General features: G+C 39.8%; 2 protein-coding genes across 11 annotated transcripts in view; both read right to left on the bottom strand.

The window, feature by feature from the left end:
• CEP152 (centrosomal protein 152) overlaps nucleotides 1-8615 on the bottom strand; it is a 91850-nt gene extending 83235 nt beyond the window's left edge. For 7 of the 10 annotated variants that reach the window (XM_019442172.2, XM_019442176.2, XM_019442178.2 and 4 more), the window contains exons 1-2: nucleotides 8426-8556; nucleotides 2685-2778 (exon numbers count right to left, since the gene is read on the bottom strand). In XM_019442172.2, the coding sequence (XP_019297717.2) occupies nucleotides 2685-2771 (87 nt within the window). In that variant the 5' untranslated portion in view covers nucleotides 2772-2778; nucleotides 8426-8556. Of the gene's footprint in view, nucleotides 1-2684; nucleotides 2779-7660; nucleotides 7810-7966; nucleotides 8084-8425 lie in introns of those variants that run through there. The other 3 variants (XM_019442173.2, XM_019442175.2, XM_019442174.2) reach the window with 3 other exon arrangements.
• Nucleotides 8616-16989: 8374 nt separating this feature from the next.
• Nucleotides 16990-24015, bottom strand: part of SHC4 (SHC adaptor protein 4) — a 130802-nt gene continuing 123776 nt past the window's right edge. The window contains exon 12 of the mRNA XM_019442170.2: nucleotides 16990-19412. Within this exon, the coding sequence (XP_019297715.2) occupies nucleotides 19257-19412 (156 nt within the window). The 3' untranslated portion in view covers nucleotides 16990-19256. The remainder of the gene's footprint in view (nucleotides 19413-24015) is intronic.

Raw genomic sequence — 24015 nt, 5'->3', positions numbered from 1 at the left:
TCCTCCCCTTGCTCTTCAATGCAAACCAATGGAGGGAACAGAAATGAAAAAGGCAAGATCATAATTTGGACGGCATGGAAGATGGAACTTGACTATGGCTTATTCACAGATTTATAGGCAAGTGTGGACAAAATCCCAACTGATCCCAAAGGACCAAAATTAAACTCAGGAACTCATCATTCACACCAAAAGGTCAAAATCAGGATTATTCTACCATTTACAAAGAGGATCTCACAAATCCTGAGCAGAGAAGACTATAAGTCCAATATAGCCTGCTTGGCCCTACATTCTCAGGGATTCAGACACTCCTCCTACATAAGCGAATCGAATACCAAGTGATTCACTACGTAGAGAAAGCAATATGCATTAGCCAACTACTAACGCTTATAACCCAGCTATCAATCCCAAAGCTATCAACCAGGGAGCAGGAAAAGACCACTCTTTTCTTTAAACCTCGCAAGGCTGTGAAAAGTTCTGCTACGATAGGGTCAGACAGACTAAGGAGGTTGGAATGGACTCTGGATATGCAAACAAACTTAGGTTCAATCAGCCAGTTTACCATTTTAACTTGCAGTGATGACATACACATGAGCTGAGTTTTTATCAATAACCCTGAATTTTGTTGGTGAATCTGAAACCCTACAGCCTGTGATCTCACTTCTACCCTTGCCACAATTAAAGAAAAAAAGGCAAAAACACTGTTTACTAACACGAAACATATTCATCATGTTACAGTCAAGTTGGCTATGTATTTTCTTCCACTCTGCTAGAAACATTCATTCTTAGGTACTTCACTTCTTAAGAGCTCCTTTTTTTCTGTAAATTCCCTATCTCAGGGTATAACCTATCAAGAAATGATCCCTATGTCTATTTTCTATATACTTAGAATCTATTTCCTCTGTAACTAACGTCCCCTTTAAAACTGTCACCACACAATACATCTCTAATTAGTTCCCTCTAATACCCTAACCATCTCTCTAATATATTTTCCAATGAAAACTCACCTGTCAGATTATTTTTTCTTCTTCTTTAAAGTCTACTATAATAATTACTTAAACTGATCTCCTCAAGAATCCCAGTAGCTAAATTCCAGCAAACTATCCAAAGCCATCAGGGTCATGAAAACCTCATGCTGTGAGTTCACAAAGTAACAGAAAACCCTCACCCCCACAACTGCTGTGGAAGGACCCTGTCAAAATCCGGAAACCCTGGCCAGGGTCACGGACTCCAATGGCCTCCGTGACCTGGCACAGAATTGACAGGAGCGAAGCCTGCAAGTGCATAAGCCCACACTGGTGCGAGAGGATTGTGACCAGCTGGGAAGGGACAGCCACTGCTCAGATCCAGCCTGCCTGCTGCCATGTGCAGACACAGGCCACATGTGGCCGGGGCTTAGGACGTTTCAAGACAAGCCAGAAACTCTGGGTTGTTACATGAAATATTCCAATCTTTAAATATAGATTGAACTTTGAAAAACACTGTGCAGCCAAACAATACAAATCGTCTATGGACAAAAATCCACTGAGCTGCCAGTTTTCTATCTCTATCCTAACTCTACTTACTGCCAGCTACATGGGCAACTGACCCTATTCTCTGCTTCCTGTTAATACTAACGGTTCACAGTAATGATTAAAAAGGATTGTTTTATATATTAGAAAATGGATCATATCAAGCATAGTCTCAATACAAAAAGAGCCCATCATCATCGTCAATCAAGAAATTTGAGTCAAACTAAAAACAATCCTATCAAATTGACTTTCACCAATTGCTATTACTACTATTGCCACCATTTCCTGAACATTACCATGTGCCAGGAATTCTGTTCAACTCTTATATATGGACATAAAATATAGTCTCCTCCTTTTACTCCCTTTCTCCTTGGGTCTATTCACCACACAGCATACAGTAAGATCATTGAACAATATGGTCAGATACCATTTCCCTGCTTAAAATCCTCCACTGACTTCCCACTGCTAGAATAAAATACAAACATCTTACCATGACATACAATGAGTTGGCCCTAGCTCACCTCTTCACCCTATCTGCACCCTCACCCCTCGGTCCCACAATCCCCACACCACAGCCTTCTGGCTGTTCTGCAGAGATATAGGGCTTTATGCTCTGTGGGTGTCTTGGCCTAGAATATTCTTCCTCAGGCTTCTGCATGGCTGCTCCTCATGACTCAAGTCTCAGCTCAGGCATTTCCTCCTCCAAAAGACCTTCCCTCATCAGTGCCCTACCAGTTGCTTTAATATCACTCTATTTTGTTTACCTATCACTTATCGGTGCTAAATTATCACTCACTCGAATTACTTAATTCACTTGTTTATGGTCTGCCTGCACGAGGATATAAGCTACTTACTTGAAGCAAAGAGCCTGGCTGGACTTGTTCGAGGCACTATTCCAAGCAACTAGAAACTAGGCGTCTGCCTCCAAAGCCAACCAGTACCTCCTAAATGAAAAGATCTTCAAGAATCTAACCATTTACTGTGTTTTAGTCTTATCTCAGAAAAGGAAGCATTCCACTCAACCACCTTTTAAAAGCTCAAATACTCATCAGGTTTTTAGGGGGTGACCAAAAAAAAAAAAACATATACTCCTTCAACATGATACAAGGTGATATAATTTTGGTCAGGAAAGAAAACCGCTGAAGACTGGGTTAGTCGTTTTTCTGAGTAACTTACCTCTTTCTCCCTTTCATAGTCTTCTTTGTCGTATTCTTCTTCTTCATTTTGCGTCTGCAGTGCCACACTGCCAAAATCCAGTGACATGGTCTTCCTGTAGAAAAAGACAGACGCTTGGTTTCTACACACCCCATAAAAATCTTCTAGGCCAAATACCCAAGAGATGCCACACACACAAAAGACGACAGCGGCCAGGGAAAAGTTGGATGTAACTCACGCGTGGCAAATGGTTAGTATACCAAATATAAAGACTAAGCTTACAGATTAATTGTGACTCACAGAAAGAGCTGTATGGCAGTAATTCATAGAAAAGAACAAAGTGCAAAAAGCTAATAAACCTGTGACTAGACATTTCTTGTGGCCTGGAAAGTATAACCTAAGACAGCAAGATTTTTGTTCACACACACACACACACACACACACACAAAATAATTAACTAGAAATATGCCAAAACAAAAATTTTAAGAATGTGCCCAGAGTGACTAATTTGATTTATTAAATATGGCAAAGGTAGTATCCTCCACAATTTGTTTTGTCCTCTATCACGAATCCAAAGGTCATGTTTTAACAAAAAGAGAGCCACTAAATTCTGAGCTAACAGCTGGCCCCCAAAAACCATCTGCAACCTGGGAAACTCCATATAGCACACACCCAGAACATAAGCGTTAAACGTGCCGCTCTTTAGCTTGGTAAAATCGGGTTCTAGCAAAAACGAGTCAGGAAAAACGGAAGTGAAGACTGTGAAGCTGTACCACTGTAGAGTGCCCGTTCCAAAAGCAACAGCAAGAGTTCTCTAGAGAACAGTCTCTGCTGTGGCAGAAGGAGCAGCAGGAGGTGGGTTTTCAAGTACGCGCAGTCAGAAGCCTGCCAATGACTGGAATTATACTGAGGGATCGACACGACACAGAAACTATGCAGAATTTCAAAGCTCCAAAAGACCCTGATGAGAAGGTAGGTGGGCGTCATCAACTACCCGCCTAATGCTGCCTGCCATTCACTGCACTCTTCTGCATGCCAGGGAAATGCACTTTGAGGTGAGCCTGCGCCACAACTCATTCACCGCACTTTTTCGGACTCTAAAATGTCATTAAGTTGGAAGTGAAATAAGAAGCAGAGGCCCAGGAATCCAAATACATTTGACCACAAAGAACGCGGCTCCCTCATGTTAACAGCTGAGAACTATGATCACAAACCTTTATGTAAGCCAATAGCTCTAGAAGCAAAAGATGTTCCACTTCATCAAACCTGACGCACCTTTGATGGTAGCACACAGGTCCATTTATACCACTAAGAAAAATAGATGGCCAATTAAATTATGACACCTCATTAATTTTAAACTGCAGCCTGACTCTGTAGATATTAAAATTTGAAAAGAAAATCTGCACTTTAGAATAGATGAAACATGGCATTACAGACTAACACAGATATGAATTTTAATGCTGAAAATGCCCCTACATCGAGTTTTTACTTTTCAAGGACTGAATTATGCTTCTTGTCCAAACTCTAATTTGCAGTCCACCTTTTTTATCCCTCCCTCTCTGGTCCCTACAACCAGCCCATTCCTTTCGATTCTTATCAAATAAAACTCCTTACAACATAAACCCTTCCAGCTTCTACCTCTTAGACCAGACCCGCTCCTTTCTGTTCTTGTGCCAGAGCTAAAAGGAGGATGAGACACGTGCACATTTTCACTGAGAGGGAAAATACATAAGCCTAGGGAATCTAAACCTGTCTCCACCCAGGAGCTACAAGAACCTTCTTGTGCACCTAAGTAAGGTGGAGATCTGAATGTAAAGAGCCTATAATACAGCTGAAATAGTGAGGGAAACACACAAGCTCACATCTCTAGGGTTTTTCACTATTGCAAGTGAACATCAGGTCTACAGAATCAACAGATAATGAAAACAGCCCATTTAAATCCTGGTTCCTTAAAAGAAATTAGATTAAGTCAGGCCTTAAGAATCTTCCTGAATTCTCCAGGCAGAAATAATCTTTCCTGGGGCATCTGGGTGGCTCAGTCGGTTAAGCGTCCGAATTCAGCTCAGGTCATGATCTCGCTCACAGTTCATGAGTTCGAACCCCGAATCGGGCTCTGTGTTGACAGCTCAGAGCCTGGAGCCAGCTTCACATTCTTCATCTCCCTCTCTCTCTGCCCTCCCCCGCTTGTGCCCTGTCTCTCTCTCTCAATCTCTCTCTCTCTCTCTCTCTCTCTCTCTCTCAAAAATAAATAAACATTTACAAAAAAAATCTTTCCTACTTCTGATATTTATAGTATTCTCTACCTCTTCCGATATTTTATAGTTAAAGCCAAAATATGGATTTAGGTTAATTTCTCCTGTATTAGACAAATAAAGGAGATTTTTTTTCAATCCTTCACTAACATGCCATCACTTCCCATTGAATATTAAAAAAGAGCATTCAAATTTACAACAGCCTATTGTTAAAAACAGATATTTTAAATAAAGAGCTACTTTTTCTCAGAGAATAGTGAATTCTGCAACGTATTTTCATTTTTAGGTGAAGAGAATGTAAAAGACCAAAGTGTATCTTTTCTGAATGGCTTTTTTAATCCAAACCAAGTCATTAAAGAAATCTGAAAATATCTGAAAAGACCAAAATCTTTTAGACAGGGGAAAAAAAGATACAAATAAGTTTTTCTTCTCAAAAGTGCAAACAATTGAAGACCTTAAGAAACGATTTTAGGCATAAAGGGAAATCTGGTAAACTTACTGTGGATGGATAGATAAATAAATAAATAAATAGTATTTTAACTAAAATTTTAAATAAAAGCTAATGCTTTTCCTCAACTAATTAATCACTACTAATTACCACTTCTATCAGAGAATACTCATATCTGAATACTATAATAGTCAGAACAATAAGACACTGCTTTAGAAGAAAAAAATAAATAGTAAGACAGTATACCCAAAAGCCATAAGGAAAAACTTGACAGAAACTTAACCACAAAAAGTAAAACCTTTTATATGGCATCATATGCAAGTCAAATATTATGTATGAAAACATAAAGAAGATAATAATGTATAAGAAAAATATTTGCAAAACACATGAATAAGTCCCAACATACAACTCTCCGAAAAAAGAAAAACAACCCGATTTAAAATGGGCAACTGACATGACAATTCTTTTTAATATAAATGCTCGATTAACTTGAAAAGATGTGTAAGCTCATGTAGAATTCACAGTGTCATTTAAACAATGAAATGATTTTTCAGCCACTAAATTGAAAAAAAATTAATAACACCTAGTGGTGGCTATTTTGTAGGAAATAGGTATCTTCATGATTGGTCAAAAGCATGAACTGCAAAAACTATCTTGAAAACTGCCATATTAATCTACTGAAAAATAACACTTGCCCTAGTAAAATACTTTTGAACAAATTTGGCAATACTATACTACTAACAGAAATAATGAACTATTTCTATATTTACTGACTGATCATTAAAAAATCAAGATGCAGAATAAGTGCACTGCATGTTTTTTAATAGCAAACTAGTTAATACTTTATTCCCAGATAGATCACCTTTTTTTTTTTTTTTTTTTTTTTTTTAATGTTTATGTTTGAGAGAGAGGGAGACAGAATGTGAACAGGGGAGGAGCAGAGAAAGAGGGAGACACAGAATCCGAAGCAGCCTCCAGGTTCTGAGCTGTCAGCACAGACCCCATGTGGGGCTCAAACTCACAAACCATGAGATCATGACCTGAGCTGAAGTTGGACGCTCAACTGACTGAGCCACCCAGGCGCCCCTAGATCACTCTTTCTGAACCTATTAACAAGACTATGAGACTATGTTCTGTATTTTTCTTTTTTTTTTAAACACTCAGATCAGAAGGTCTCAATCTCAGTACTCATTTTGTCATCCCTGGTTGTTTTCTTTGCCCTCCTTGCAATGAGAAGGAAAACCAATGAGTGTTTAGTTGGACAAAATATTAAAAACCAAAAGCACTTGTTTTTGTCTCATCCAAAAACCTATAAGCTGAGAGCAGAATAAAATGCTTGTCCCCCATGTTTTACACATAGTAGGCACACAAGGAATATTTGTTGAATGAATGATACATTCATGTGGCCTTATAGGATTCATTATTTCAATAAAATTTTACTCAACACCTACTGTGTGCCCATTTATATCCTAGATGTATCTAAGATATGATATCAGCCATGGGGAGCTTACAGTCCCTTAGAGAAACAGTGATATAAATTAACAGTTACAATGATACATAGTAATAAGTTCTACAATAGAGGAGAGTGTAAAGCACAAATTAGGAAGAAAGGAAGGCTGAGAGAAATTTCACAGAAAGAAAAGACTTTAGATTACAAAGCACAATACTGCTGTCAGTGGTTAAGAATAAGGGCACTCGTGCAGACAACCTGGGCTCAATTCTGGCTCTTCTATTTATCACCTGTGCAAACTTGAGCACTCGGTTTCCATTGTTTCATTAATAAAATGTGGGTAAAAATAGTGCCTACCTCAAAGATTATGAATATTCACTAATTATGAACATAAGGTGCTTAGCACTATGTACCAATCAATTCATTTCAGTTTCGTTATTATTAAAACATTATCACCGATGAATGGGAGTCTGCAGCTACAGAAGAGGTTAAACAAAGACCATTCAGTACCTCTGAGAAAGGTAAATGGGCAGCCTGTGGGAAACCTTACTTCAAGTAATGTAACCTCTTCTCCGATGAAGATATCCTTCCACTCCTGTTCCCCTATGGCATTAGTCACTCTTTTGCACTTCCAGACTATATGTTTCTTATACTTTTCTTATGGCTTCAATTTCAGCCTCTCACTTAGTTGAGTGCATTTACATATCTAGCAAGTGCATATAAATTGCCATTCATTGAAGGATATGGTGAAATTCAGCTTAAACCGGACTTAAGTTCCTGACTATAAGATAGGAAAGGTTAACTGGCACAAAGGGAATTTATAAATGCCCTAAGAAAATCTACTTACTTGCTTAGATGCTAGCTTCCTTTCAAGAATGAACATAGCCAGAACACGCTAGCCTGTTTTAGACTTGCCAAGCCAGGCTTAAGAGGCCTAGTCATTTATTCAACAATTATTTGCCAAGCCCCGTTCAAGATTACAAAATTTAACATGACCTGGTGGAGGAAAACAGAACAGGCTTTTACACAAATGATGGCAATAATCTGCGATCAGTGCTAATGACAGAAGCTTGGACAAGTCGATTCAGGGCGCCTGAAGATTGCAGCAAGTGCACCCAACAGGCTGAACGACGCAAGAAATCAGTGGCCTTACCAAGGAACTCCGTTTAGGGTCAATTACAGCACAATAACTAGGTACTGCGAGAGTGAAGCTGCAGAATGCCTCTACAGGGCGCCTTGGGGCTGCAGGCTTTGGCTGGCTTTGGCTGCCAGCGTCACGTGCACTCGGTCAACACACGTGTACAGGGCACCCACTGTGAGCCAGGCGCGACGCCAGGATGACACAGCGGGGGTCCCCAGGATAGGGTCTCAGGGTTACCCCAACAGCCTGGAGGACGCGAGGAGGGCTTCCCACACGCCACTTATTAGTAGGAACTTGGGATCTCGATGACACTTCAGAGTCAAAGCCTGAGTCCCGCAACCCGCGGACAGTCCACCACCACCGGATTTGAGGAGGGGGCGGGTCAGCCCTCGGAAAGCCTCAGCCAGAATCCTGAGGACACCGCACCTGCTCCAACCCCAACTCCAAGCCCAGCTGAGAAGCGAAACTCACCGGAGGCCACGGATGCTATCACCACGGGGAAACCCTAGCCCCGGCCAAAGACCGACTTCTAACAAACCCCCTTACCCGGGATCTAATCTACTAGCTCCTTCCTCGTCCCAACCGAACTCAGAAGTGCTGAGGCCATTGATGAGCAGCCTCGTCCTTCAATCGCCTGCTAGAACCTGCTCTGGTGGGCGGGGCCATGCCGGCTCGGGGCGGGGCGCAGAGGCGGAAGTCTCCGCCTTTCTCAAGCTTAGTTGAGAAGTCCACCTGCAGTTGCAAATGTATGGCTGTTTGAAAGCGGGCGCCAGCGGTGGCGGGAAGCTCCTCCTGTGCTCCCATTGGTGGATTCGTGAGCCAATTACGAAATGATTGACTATGGAGCGGGCGGGCTTATGGTTGCTTAGAAACGCCCAGGCGCCTGGCCTCAGGCCTTTGGCGAGGAAGAACCTGGTCTTGTCCGGGGCCGGTTGCACCTTCCTTCACCACCTGGTTCCCCCAACCGCTCACGCTGCTCTTTCAATTCCCAAACCTCAGTTTTCGGCTGCAGCACGCAGAATCCCTCACTTTCCCCGCCGAACCCCTACCTTGAAGGTTTTTTCACTTGCCCTTCTCTAAGGTGCCTGCTTCCCCATCACCCAAACAGGCTTAGATGTAATTTTGCTTTGTCTTCTTGCTTATTGGGTCCTGCCTTGTTTGAATTTGTATTTCTTTCATTACTGATGAGTTAGCACATTTTCCCAAGTGTGTGTTCACTACTTGAATTTCCTCAAGTGTGAATGTTCTCGTCACTTGGGTATATGCTAACCTGTCCTTTAAGACAGTGCTGTCCAGTATGCACTAAAGCCCACTCTGTATCCACCTTCCAAGTTAAAGCGTTCCAGTGAATATCGAGGAGTTGGCAACACTGGGTTCACATATCTTTTTACCTTCCTCATACATACGAGAAAACCCTTTCTGCTATGGTATGGAGAAAAATGGTTGTTTAAGGCTTTTCATAATCTGACTAGTTTTCTTCCCACCCCAGTGATGCCTACACTGACCCCTGTAATCCCATCAACTATCCTAAGGTTATGCCATATAATAGGTACTCACTCAATCCATAGCAATAACTGAGTGAAATTACTGGCTGAGCTGCCTATCGTTCCCAGAGCGCTTTTGTTTTGCTCACGCTCTTTCACCTGTATTGCCCTATCTTACTTACCTACTCAGTCTTCAAGACAGATGAGCACCTCCTCTGAAGACTTTCACGACACACTTCCCTCCCTTGGCAGAAACAACCCCTCTTACATCTGTTTACAGTATAGGTATCTTATGGTGCTTATTATCTTCTACAATTAGTTGTGTGTCTGATTTACTCAGTTCAATGTTAATATCTTGAGGTACTTACATTGCTCCTTGGACATCAAACATGCTTCATAGTCCCTGGTGGGCACTCAAAGTTGTTAAGTGAGCAGATAAATGAATGAACAAATAAATGAAGGCTTCTGTGCCAGAAAATGTGAGTAAAAGGCATTCAGGTAAATGGCAGTTGTTGAAACCTGAGCCAAGGTATCTGTTAGTGGGAACTAGGCTTGGATTAAGAGGATGCTAAGTAATCCCTGCCCACAAACATAGAGGTGAACACATAAAATATATAAGGGGGGGCAAAGCACATGAGGAGACAATGTTTATAATCCCTTACACAGTGCTTTAGAATTTGGTAAGTTCTTTCACAGACAGTAGCTCATGTGTTCCTCACAACAAACCTGTGAGGGGCTAGGACAGGTAAAAAAATGACTAAATAAATAAATAAATAAGTGACTTGTCCAAAGCTACACAGCTAATATGAGAGGAAGAATTTGAATACATATCCTTTATCTCCAAATCCAGAGCTATTTGTATTTAATATTATATTAAATGTGAGATTTAAGTACGTATGTCACAAAAGATGCAAAGTAAAGAATAAATCAGAGCCTCTTGCCTCTAAAAATGGATTTGGGTAGAGTTTTACAGGTATAATCAATGAAATTTTCTTGACTGCCTATCTTGTGTAGTTCCTGGCCTCAATGCTTGAATATAAAGTGTGAGGCAGGACCCTTACCCTCCAGATAATCATACTCGTTAGCAGTGCAAGATGCTTACATAAGAAGGCAAATCTCTGTCTCCCTCTCTCTCTCTCTCTCTCTCTCTCTCACACACACACACACACACACACACACACAGTTTACTACATGCAATATAAGAATGGGTGATGATTCTGGGGAAAAATGAGCATTTAAGAAAGGATTTATCTGACCAAGTTCTTGGAAGAAGAGGAAAAGAGAGTCAACAGGAAGGTTGTTAGCATGAGTGATTGTAAGGTGAAACCAGACCACCAAGAGTAAAGGATTCTTATATTTAGAGGTATGAGTGAAGAAGTACACTGAAAAGGAGCAGCCAATAGAAGAGCTTGATGCCTGAAGAAATAGGAAAGCCATGCTATACATGTAAGGTAAGGTGTAAACAAGGAACGAACTTGACATGTCCAGGGAAACACAACCAGACAAAATCATTATGGGGCAATAAAATAAATGTGGGGAAAGAGAGAAAAACTGCCAAAGACCTTGAGTACTAGACAAAATATTATTTCTGGAATGTTGGGTCAATATTTATCTTGCATTTTTTAAATAGACACACCTGTGAGCTGGGAGGGACGCTACCTCTACCAGACCTGTTTATGTTTCTAGGGGAAATGTCATGTTGCTGATGAGATGTGGTCCTTCCCATTCAGAACATATATAAAGGTGGAGCTAAACCATCATTCCTCTTTCTTCCAATCTTCTCTTTGGTGCCAAAGCTATCAGGTCAAAGCAAAGCCATTATGAAATAAACAGTGCTATCCTTAAAAGAACACTGAACTTAAAAATGATCCAAGTTTAAGTTCCAGCTCTCTCACCCACTAGTTTTTATCCACAATTTATTTATCCCCTGAGCCTCAAAGTTCTTATTTAAAAATAAGAATAATATCTACTCTGCGGTATTGTAAAAAAGGATGAAATGATATTGCGTTTAAAATGTAGAAATGCTATTGAACTGAATGTTATTTAACTGAGGGAGATCAGAACATTATTTGTAATACATTCAATAATATTTTTTGAGCATCCACTTTGCACCAAACACTATTCTAGGGGATCATTTAATACTGACACATGGATCAAAATGCCTGCCCTAATTAACCCTAATCACCAAATCTACTCTGGTCCAAGGTCACCATAACTTTAGTACCATCACTTCCCCACCACTCCAAGACCTGGCCACACCTAATTTGTTCAAAGGTAAGCACCAGACCCAAGCTGTGCCACTCATTTTCCCTTCCCAGGTAACTGAAATAAGACGTAATGAAACTGAGTCAGGTGGTAACCATACAGAAGAGAAGCAGACTTTTATTACAGTTGTCTGTATTTTATGGGAAATATACCACTTCCATTTATGGAAGTATATGTATATTGTGGAGTCTAGACTGAAGATCATGAACTTCTGTCACTCAAAGCCATAGATCTGTCTGGTTCTAACACATTGTAAAGTCTAACAGTTAAGTTTTTCCTTGGGTTCTGTGATAACCTGAACCTTAAAACACTTTTTGACTTGAGCTGACTTGGGTCATTTAGGGGTTGAATAGTGTCCCCCCAAATTTTGTGTCTACCCAGAACTCAGAATGTGACCTTATTTGGAAATAGGATCTTGCAAATGTAATTAGTTAATATCGATAAGGATAGGCCCTAAATCTAAGACTGATGTCCTTAAAAGAAGAGAAAATGAATCTGAAACTAATGTAATATTCTGTGTCAATTGAATACACACACAAACATATATATATATATATATATATATATATACACACACACAAACATATATATATATATGTTACTGTAGTACAGAGTTCACTGTTAAAATGTGTAATTTCCTCAACAACAACAAAAAAAAAGAAGCAAGAAGAGGTAAAGACACAGAAAGACACACAAGGAGAAGACAGCCATGTAAAGATGAAGGCAGAAATAAGAGTTATGTTGCCACAACCCAGGGAAAACACCCAGGGCCACCAGAAGCTGGCAAGGGATTCTTCTCCAGAACCTTCAGAAGGAACATGGTCCTGCCAACACCTTGATTTCAGACTTTTAGTCTCCAGTACTGAGAGAGAATAAATTTTCTTGTTTTAAGCCACTTAGTTTGTGGTACTTTGTAGCAGGAGCCCCAGGAAGTTAATGCACGTGGGTTTTCATTCCTTGGAACCAAACATTTATGACTAAGATGCATCTGTGACAATAGATCGTATCTGAAAAGTCTAAACCAGTGATTCTCCAAGTATGATCCATGGCCCACTGCTGGACCTCAAGGATATTCCAGACGGTTCATTAAATGATACAAACCACAACAGTTTCTTCAGTTCTCATGGGAAAATAACTTGCAATTTTATAGGCTTTTATTTTTATATACAACTAAAGTTTACCTACTAGGAATATACCAAGTAAGATAATGAGGGGTTATTAATGCTTAGAATTTGTTACAAGTATCACATTATTTAAGCTCACCAAGAACAGTTTTCATCTCTTCTATGTGCAGCATTATAAAACTCCTGCTTGTGCATACTTGAAGATAACTGAAATACTCACTTTTGGGAGAAGGGCATAAATATTAGTGTCATTCCCAGGCAATTGTGGGTTTTAAGGGCTATTATTCCCACATCTTAATTATGAACTATCTTTGCTTGGCTTAATATCAATTAAATTTGTTGTAAGCTGTTTGGTTAACTCAACTGTGTATACTGTGGAACTATTTTAATACATGAATTTCCACTTTTCCTATAATGACTTTAAAATAATATCCAAGTTCAGGTTCCACTTTTGTCATTAGTCATCTATTAGTAAAGTCATCAATTTGTAATTCCTCTGAAGTTTGCTTATACTCTCTGGAAATGTGTTAGGTATAAATTTGTTCTGTTTAAATAACTGACAACACACTGTCAAGGAAAGTGATAAAATTACTCATTTTTTGAAAAGTTCATAGGGCAGTATTTTGGAATATAAAATCATATGAATGGTATTTCTCCTTTAAAAGTAAATAAGCAATTCCTATCATTCCTCTTCAGTTCTTTCTTGTCATTGAGTTATTTTTCCACTACCTAAACAAACAAACAAATAAAAAGGGGGGTTGAGGGATGAAAGTTATGTGGGGTAATAGGTCTTTTGCCCCTTCCGTGGTCTTTGGTCAAAAGTGTGAGAGCCAATTGCCTGAACTTAATGTTTAGGATTCACACCAAGGTTTTGAATCAGAAAACCTATCAGAAGAAGTGACGGCAACCATTTGATAAAGATCCAAGGCTGCAAAAATTATATTTGAATGTGAAATGCAGACCCTCCCAGATGCCATATTGCTTCTGTTACTTGAAACAGTGGGTTGAAAAGGAAAGAAAGAAGTACCAAAACAAGATCATAAAATTGGTGTGTATTTGAAATGCTTATATAACACGTTCAAAGCAGATTAATGAGATACGATGTTATGCTACCATAAGAAAATAACAAGATTTATTTTTTATTTTTTTAATGTGTATTCCTTTATGAGAGAGAGAGAGAGACAGAGAGCAAGTGGGGGTGGGACACAGAAAGAGGGAGACACAGAATCTGAAGCAGGCTCTAGGCTCTGAGCTGTCAGCACAGAGCCCGACATAGGGCTCTAACTCACAAACTGAGATCATGACCTGAACCAAAGTCTGACGCTTAACCCACTGAGCCTCAGGCACCCTGAAAATTACAGGATTTCTTTAAAATGTTCATGTATTTGAACACTTAGTCCAGTAATGGGACACATGGTTAAAGTTATTTGATGTTCTTCTGCCTTGGGTTAGGTTCTCAAAAGTGAACCTTGGGATGGAAATTTGAGTGCATAGATAGGATTTATTAAGGAAGAGCTTTCCAGAGAAAGTTGTTAGGGAATGAGGAAGCAGGACAGGAAAAGGGAAAAGCCAAGCAGGCACGTGCTTTCAGGAGATGTGCCGGCCAGTCTGACCCCCCGGGAACTCTGGAGTTTAATCAGAATGGGACAAGAGAGGTGGGCTTTCCCACTCTTGCACTAGTGATGGTGGCAAGGAAGAGGAGAAGGAAACTCACAGGCACTTCTGGCTCCTGGTGACTCAAAGCAGCTCCCCTTACCTGAGGCTGTGCCCAGAAACAAAAGTCAATCACTCTGCAGGCAGTTAGGAGCAAAACACACAGAGGCCGGCAGTGGGGCATGCAGAAATGATTCCAGGAATCTGAGAGGGGCTGGGCAGAGCTGGCAATGTCTGGCATGACATCTGTGTTTGCCATCCTTTGATCTTGTCAGCATATCTCCAGAGGCGATATCAAACATGTTTGAGGCCCTTCATGAAGGTGGCTTCATGCAGTTCATCCTGATGACCCCTCCTAGTCCTGACATGACAGGACCTAGGATAACCAAGATGATCCTACGACCACATTCAGCGAAAGTGCCAACATGAAAGTAGTTTTACCCCCAAACCTTTTTTAAATTAAACTTTTTATTTTGGAAAAATTGCACATTCACATGCAGTTGTGAGAAACAATACAGGAACATCTTTAAGCTTTATCCAGTTTGCACCAATAATAACATCTTTTTCAAAACTATAATACATTATCACAACCACGATATCCACACTGATACAGTCAAAAATCAAAAAACAATTACATCACACAAGGATTCCTCATGTTGCCCTTTTATAACCGTACCCACTTTCCTCCCCACACTTGCTCCCTCCTTAATACCTAATCTATTCTTCATTTCCATAATTTTATCATTTCAAGAAGGTTACATAAATACAGTCCTTACCTATAGTAAGGACTATAGTATGTAACCTTTTGGGATTAGCTTTTTTTGCTCTGCATAATTCTCTGGAGATTCAGCCCAGTTGTATGCATCAGCAGGTTATTCCTTTTCATTGCTGACTAGTGTTTCATGGTATGCCTGTACTACAGTTTCTTTATCCATTCACCCATTGAAGGAACATCTGGGATGTTGCCAGTTTTAGGTCATTACAAACAAAGCTACTCTAAAAATTTCTGTCCCAGTTTTTGTATAAATGTAAGTTTTCATTTTTCTCTGTGATCTAAGCCCAGCAGAATTACTGGGTTGAATGTTAGCTGTACGTTTAGTTTCTTAAATAAACTACCAAACTGCTTTCCAGAGTGGCTGTACTATTTTACATTTTCACCAGGAATGGATGTGTGACTGACTTCCTCCTCATTGAGCCAGCATTTGGTATTGTCAACATTTTTCACTTATCCATTCAGATATGTGTATAGTAATATCTAATTGTGATTTTAATTTGCATTTCCTTACTGGCTAATGATTTTTTTTAATGTTTTATTATTTATTCTTGAGAGACAGAGAGACAGCGTGAATGGGGGAGGGGCAGTGAGAGGGAGACACAGAATCTGAAGCAGGCTCCAGGCTCCCAGCTGTCAGCACAGAGCTCGAAGTGGGGCTCAAACTCATGAACCATGAGATCATGACCCAAGCTGAAGTTGGACGCTCAACCAACTGAGCCACCCAGGTGCCCCAATTTTTTTTAAAGTTTACCTATTTGAGAGAGAGAGAGAGAGTGTGTGTGTGCACACACGAGGGGAAGAGAGAAAGGGAGACAAAATCCCAAGCAAGCTCCTCTGTGCTGTCAGTGCAGAGCCTGACACAGAACTTGATCTCACGAACTGTGAGCTAATGATTTTGACCTGACTGGCTAATGATTTTGAACACATTTCATGTGCTTGCTTGCCATCTGTGTATCTTCAGTGAATTGTCTGTTCGCGTTTTTTGTCCACTTTCCAATGAGATGTTTTTACTGTTGAGTTTTGAGGGCTTTTTTTTTAATACATTCGGGATACTAGCCCTCTGTCGGATAAGTGGTTTGCAAATATTTTTTCCCAGTCTACAGCGTGCCCTTCATCTTCTTTACAGAGTCTCTCACAGAATAAAAATTTATTATTTTGGTAAAATACAATGTCCTAATTTTTCCTTTAATGGATCATATCAAGTCTAAAAACTCTTTGCCTGGCCCTATATCCTAAAGATTTTCTCCTGTGCTTTTCTTTCCTAAAAGTCTCATAGTTTTACATTTGATGTTTAAATCCATAATCCATTTGAATTAATGTTTATGCGAAGTGTGAGGTTTGTTCTCTTGCCTACAGATGTCCAATTACTTCAATACCATTTGTTGAAAAGGCTCTTTCTTCCGTTCAGTATAATGTCCCCAGCCTCCTTGCTATGGGGTCACCAGGGCTGTGGGAGTCCCTCCACTGGAGGCCACACCTCCTAAAAGGCAGTCTTTCCACAGCTCTCTCTCTCCAGATTCTGTTACTGTGCTCTCCACTTACCCATTCGCTGGCCCCAGGGCACCTCATTCTCCCTGGTGGTTTCCCCATACTCTGCCCACACCTTTGTAAATAGTCCCTTTATTAAACTCTCCTCAAATTACCCAATTTAAGTGAGCCATCTGTTTCCGGTTAGGATCAGGATCCTGCAAATAAATTTTCCACATCCCAAACATCAGACATAAATACCGTGAATTGTCACAAAGAAATAATCATTTATTTTTTTTTGAAAAGTTGTTTACAGGTATTTATAGGCAAATGGATTTCCACTTTAAAACAGATGAAGATAAATGTGTGTCATTAAAATAGCATGCAATCAAACATTTCTTCTGCTGTTTCATTCTGGTTTAACTGTGTCTGTGGTACTTGGTAAGTGCATTATTTGCTTATCTAACTACTATAACATTACAGTCAAACACGGATTTTCCATGTACTGGTGCCTCATGTACCAGTGCCCATGTACTACTCACATCATTTATACTCTTGGCATCTATTTGTATCAGAAACTTTTTCTTGTGACCCAGTTAACACTCTTTTCAAACAGACTGAGACCACAACCCTGCTCTGTCTCTGAAAGGTGACTGGATCACCCATAAATTTCTATGATCTACACTCATGCTAACCCCCTTTGTGAGGATGAACAATCAGGAACCAAGGTATATGGAAAACTGATGAAAGAGACATTATTTTCTAGTTGTATAAAAGGAAACAAACCTACCTATGCAATCAGTGGCAGTAGAAGTAGAATAAAATCATAAACCTTTACAGAAAAATATTAGAGTTCAGTGCACTTGGTTTCTGATGATTTCTACCCAAAAAAATTTTCTTGTATTTTATTTAAAACTTAGCAAATATATCGCAATTACAAAGGTTAAGTTGTATCTACAGAGCCAAAATGAAGTGGGGTTAAGGCAACTGTCCAGATTACTCGGACTAAAAAAATCACCCCAAAGTCATGGCCAAACCATTATATGCAAAGGTGACTAAAAGACTGAAGCAGTTGTCTTCTACTCCAAACAACCAAATCCACTTCTACCATCATCCTGATAGCACTCCAAAGGTTCAATGTCTTTGACTAAAGGCTTGGGGTCTCCGCTACCTAAATGTTGATTTCAGTTGTGCCATTTGTTCTGGGAGTATAGATGCAGGCTAAAGGAAAAACCTCAAGCTTTCGTCTTAATGACACAAACTGATTATCAACACTGACCCCTAATAAATGGAAAATTTGCTTCTTATAGACTTATGTTACAGCTGAGATAGACTTCTAAATTCACCTAGCCCAATTCCCTTATTTCATAGACAAGGAAATGGGCGTCCAGACAGGTTTAGCAGCTCGCTCACAGTCACATAGAGAAAACTGTCCAGCACTTTTCTCTACACAACACTTAATTATACCCTCAGATCACCAGTGTACTTACATGTGGCAAACCCTTCCAACTGCTTCATTCAATATGTCTTCTCCCTTCTGCATTTTGTCTGATCATATCTAGAAAAGATGCTAAGGATACATGTAGATTCAGTCATAGCCAATCAAGAGGATATTTCTCCATACTTTCAAATAGAATCAATACTTTAATAAGAATGAAACCAATTTGGATATCGAATATGAAGAACACTGGTTTGTCTGCCGTGTTTTAAATCCATGCACGCATGAGCTTCCTTTGTGGGAGGGTAAGGGGAAGGAAAGGGGGAGAACCATGATGGAATCAGAAATGACTGATAGATTTGGGTTCTTCAGCTTGCTCTGTGCTGCATACAAAGTGTCGAAATAGCAAAGACTGAGAAATACTAGGCCAAAGAATTTAGGCCCCAACCCTTGGCTAGTAAAAGAGACAGGCCAATGAAACAGACCAATGCTTTCAGTGGCTTTTGTTTTGATTCCACTGGCATAGACACCATCCAAATTCAATGTCAAATTTATTTGATCATTGTAGTGAAAGTGCTACTAAACAGAAAATCTGATAAAGTCAATAACTATCAAGCAAATTGCGTCTTATTTTTGTAACAAGGAAAAACTTTTTTTTTGGCAAATAGTTCTATAGTTATAGAATATGAAGACACTTAGAACTAATCTCCCCAATATGAAAATGTCCCCAAATTATCAAGTTGAAAGGCACATACCACTGCCCCAGCAGTTCATCCAGGTAGTCTCTAGCATGGGAAATTTTAATTGTGCTTTTAGCTTGCTATCGATGCAATATGGCCTTAAAAAGTGACATCCGTGCATATGATAATTTCTTCTCAGATGGACCAATCCTCTTCCCCTTTTCTGATTTTCACTTTCTGAAGATCGATCTGTGTTAGTTCTTTATCATATAAAGGACATAGTCCATGATGCTCTTGGGAAAATGTAGTTCACAGATTGTGCTCTATTTTATCTATCAACCAAGTTTGGATTATCTTTGTATCCTAACACAAAATGAACTTTCTTGAAATATCAGTGTGATGGTACTTCCATATTGTCATTTGTTGGAATGCAGAAGTCCTGGATTATTATCTTTTCTCACTGGCTGTTTAAGGCTTACTTCACTTCCAGAAGAGATGATTGGCAAACTATTATCCATGTGGTATCTGATAAGGTGGCCAACATTATCAAACACATGATCCTTGGTCCTTACCTTGAAAAGGAAACACAAAGTCCTTAGGTTAAATGATAATAGCTCCCCTAAAAGATGTAAACAATCAGGAGGAAAAACAGACATATCCTTGAATGAGGTACTTGGTGAAAGAAAAAAAGAAAAAAAGGAAAGGTACTTTTCAACTCTGTATCCCTTAGTAAACAATTTTCTCATTCCTCATTACCTTTTTAAAGCAATTTTCTGTCCCAGTCAGAAAAATGGTAAACATTTGTCACACAGTTCAAATTTACAACCAACCTGTTTGCCACGTTACTGTTTGATATATTCTATCATGTCACCATTCCTATAAATATTTAACTGTATACACAAGCATGACTCCTGGGATTACAATTTTGACCCAGCAAGCAGACTGCTTCCAAAATATCTTGTGTCTGTAGGAAGCAGGCCCTTCTGGAGAAGTCCTGCCTCTCCGTGGAGGCTGAACACAAATCCTGTCTCCTTTAAGAAGCCTCCTCAGACCTTCCCAATAGGTATTCTTATCTCCTTCCTGCATTCTTCACAGTAGCTGATTCATAAATATTTGCTACATGGAACTTCTCGTCTGCATGCCAAAGCAACTCAGTTTCCCAATGCCTGCCTTCTCCCGAGGACTTTCCTCCCCAATATTACTGTATCCTCACCCTGTGCATGGGCAGAAGATAATACTCTCCATCATGACTCCATGGGCCATAATATAGTTCTGTTTGGAGGGTGGCTGGGAACTGTCAGGGAGTGGGAAGGCATGAGGTCAGAGAACACCTTGTTACGTGATTCTGCTACCTCTCTACAAGGGATTTTTTATTTCTGCTTAGATATTGATTTTCAGTGTATTAAAAAAATACACACTAATTGGAATTGTTGACCTCATTTGAATATGATTATGAATTAGATACTGGTAATGTATCAATGCTTAAATTTCTTGATTTTGATCACTGTACTGTCTATGTAAGAGAAAATCCCTGTTCATAGAGAATACACACTCAAGGATTAGGAGAAAAAGGGCACAACGTTTACAATTTACTTATCAAACCAAGACTTGGAAACATTTTTATTTCCTTCATCTCAACCCCAACCCACGTCACATGAGCTGATCAGATCTGCCAGTCTGTGTTGTTAATTCCAGTTCACTCTGCTCTCTCTTTGTTTCTCCTACCTCCATTCTGGTTCAGACTTTCACTAGTTTTTACCTCATATCCCCTAATTACATTCTTCTCTAATCAATCCTGTATACAAATGTCAAATTAATCTTCCACTACAGGGATGGGACACCTGCGTGGTTAGGTCAGTTAAGCCTCCGGCTCTTGGTTTCGGCTCAGGTCATGATCTCATGGTTCACAAGTTCAAGCCCCACATTGAGCTCTGCGAATGATAGTGTGGAGCCTACTTAGGATCCTCTCTCTCTCCCTCTCTCTGCCCCTCCCACGTGTGCTCTCTCAAAATACATAAACTTAAAAAAAAAACAACTTCCAGTGCAGGGATTATAAACTATCCACTCTCTAGCCAAACATACCAGGAGCTGTTTTAGTTAGCTCGGGGGGGGGGGGGGGGGGGCGCCAGGGGGTAAGGCAGAGGTGCCCAATAAAGAGTTTTTAAGTATTTTGAATCAAAAATGGGGAGATTTCCTATAAAAATTTAGTTTTGCGGTTTCTTTGGGAAAATTAAATCTGGCTACACTGGGCCCTTCCTCCAAATGGCAGCAACAGACTGAGGCTGAGTGTGACAGTCCCCCTTACACAGGACATGTGCTTCCCAGTTAGTTCATCACAGCCCACCACACTCTATGTTCATTCCACCATTCGCCCAGCTTTACGCACTTATGATACGGGCCAGGCCCTGCAAACATTTGCTGCTGTGACCCCAATCACACTTCTCTGTGTGTGTGTGTGTGTGTGTGTGTGTGTGTGTGTAGAGAGAGAGAGAGAGAGACAGAGAGAGAACAAAACCATAACATGAGATCTACCCCACGAACAAATTTTTTTAATTTTTTAAAATGTTTTATTTATTTTTGAGAGAGAGAGACACAGCATGAGCAGGGGAGGGGCAGAGAGAGAGGGAATCCGAAGCAGGCTCCAGGCTCTGAGCTGTCAGCACAGAGCCCGACGCAGGGCTCGAGCTCATGAACCATGAGATCATGATGTGAGCCAAAGTTGGACACTTAATCACCCAGGGGCCCCAACTTCACGAACAAAATTTTAAGTGTACAATATAGTAAACTCTAAGCACAGTGTTGTACAGCAGATCACTAGAACTTTTTCATCTTACATGACTGAAACCTACACCCAGTAAACAACAACAACCCATTGCCTCTGCCTCACCAGGCCCTGTCAACTACTGTTCTACTTTCTAAGAGTTTTCACTACCTTAGATATTTCATGTAAGTGGAATCACGCATTATTTGTTGCTCAGTGACTGGCTTATTTCAATCAGAAGGATGTTCTCCAGGTTCATTCGTGTTTGTAGTATGTGACAGACTCTGTCATCTTCTGTACGGCTGGATAGCATTCCATATATATATGGTGCAAATGTCTCCTTAAGATCTGGATTTCAATTCTTTTGGGATAAATACCCATCCAATAAATATGGATCATATGCGAATTCCATTTTGAATTTTTTGAGGAAACTCTGCACCATTTTCTACAACAGCTACACCATTTTACATTCCCACCAACAGGACACAGAGGTTACAATTTCTGTACACCCTCAACAACACCTGCTATCTTTTTGGTTTTTTGTTTTAATATTTATTTATTTATTTATTCTATTTTTTAAACGTTTACTTATTTATTTATTTAGAGAGAGAGAAAGAGCATGCACATGTGTGAGTAGGGGAGGGGCAAAAAGAGAGGAAGAGAGAGAATTCCAAGCAGACTCCACATAGAGCCCGATGTGGGGCTCCATCTCATGAACCATGAGATCCTGACCTGAGCCCAAATCAAGAGTTGGACTCATAACTGACTGAGCCACCCAGGTGCTCCTGTTTGTTATTTATTATGGCCATCCTGATAGGTGTGAGGTGATATCTTACTGTGAATTTGCATTTCCCTGATGATTATTGCTGTTGGGCATCTTTTCAAATACCTGCTGGCCATTTGTATGTCTTCTTTGGGAACGTGACTATTCAAGTCACCTGTCCATTTTTTAATCAGATTATTTGTCTTTTTGCTACCGAGTTCAAAATTTCATCATATGTTTTGAAAATTAACCCCTTATCAGATATATGGTTTGAAAATATTTTCTCCCATTCTGATTGTTCTTCGCTCTGTTGATTGTTTCCTTTGCTATGCAGGATTTTTTTAGTTGTATGTAGTCTCACTTGTCTATTTTTGCATTTGTTTGTATTTTTCAGTGTTATATCCAAGAAATCATTGCCAAGAACAAAATCATGAAGTTTTTCCTTATGTTTTTTCCTAGGGGTTTTATAGTTTCAGATATTACATATAAGTCTTTTATCTATTTTGAGTTAATTTTTCTGTGTGGTGTAAGATAAAGGTCTAATTTTATTCTTCTTCAGGTGGATGTTGTTTTCCCAAAACCATTTGCTGAAAGAGTATTCTTTCCCCATTGTGAATTCTTGGCAACCTTTGCAAAGATCATTTGATCATACATAAATAGGTTTATCTCTGGGTTCCCTGTTCTGTTCCATCTATGTATCTCTCTTTACTCCAGTACTATATTGGCTTGATTACTCTAGCTTTGAAATCATAAGTGTAATGTCTCCATCTTTGTTCTTCTTTGTCAAGATTGGCTATTTCGGGTTCTCTGTGGTTCTGAGTGAATATTAAGATTGTACTCCTATTTCTGTAAAAACTGCTATTAGAATTTTGATGGAGACTTTAGCCTCTACTACAAAGCTGTAATCATCAAGACAGCATGGTATTGGCATAAAAACAGACACATAGACCAATGGAATTGAATAGAAACCCCAGAACTAGACCCACAAACGTATGGCCAACTAATCTTTGACAAAGCAGGAAAGAACATCCAATGGAAAAAAAACAGTCTCTTTAACAAATGGTGCTGGGAGAACTGGACAGCAACATGCAGAAGGTTGAAACTAGACCACTTTCTCACACCATTCACAAAAATAAACTCAAAATGGATAAAGGACCTGAATGTGAGACAGGAAACCATCAAAACCTTAGAGGAGAAAGCAGGAAAAGACCTCTCTGACCTCAGCCGTAGCAATCTCTTACTCGGCACATCCCCAAAGGCAAGGGAATTAAAAGCAAAAGTGAATTACTGGGACCTTATGAAGATAAAAAGCTTCTGCACAGCAAAGGAAACAACCAACAAAACTAAAAGGCAACCAACGGAATGGGAAAAGATATTTGCAAATAACATATCGGACAAAGGGCTAGTATCCAAAATCTATAAAGAGCTCATCAAACTCCACACCCGAAAAACAAATAACCCAGTGAAGAAATGGGCAGAAAACATGAATAGACACTTCTCTAAAGAAGACATCTGGATGGCCAACAGGCACATGAAAAGATGTTCAACGTCGCTCCTTATCAGGGAAATACAAATCAAAACCACACTCAGATATCACCTCACGCCAGTCAGAGTGGCCAAAATGAACAAATCAGGAGACTATAGATGCTGG

The sequence above is a fragment of the Panthera pardus genome, unplaced genomic scaffold (genome assembly GCF_024362965.1).
Source record: "Panthera pardus isolate Hobbes unplaced genomic scaffold, ASM2436296v1 HiC_scaffold_24, whole genome shotgun sequence".
NCBI classification, from domain to species: Eukaryota; Metazoa; Chordata; class Mammalia; order Carnivora; family Felidae; genus Panthera; species Panthera pardus.
The sequence above is the reverse complement of the archived record's forward strand: the minus strand, read 5'-3'. Positions and strand labels throughout refer to the sequence as shown.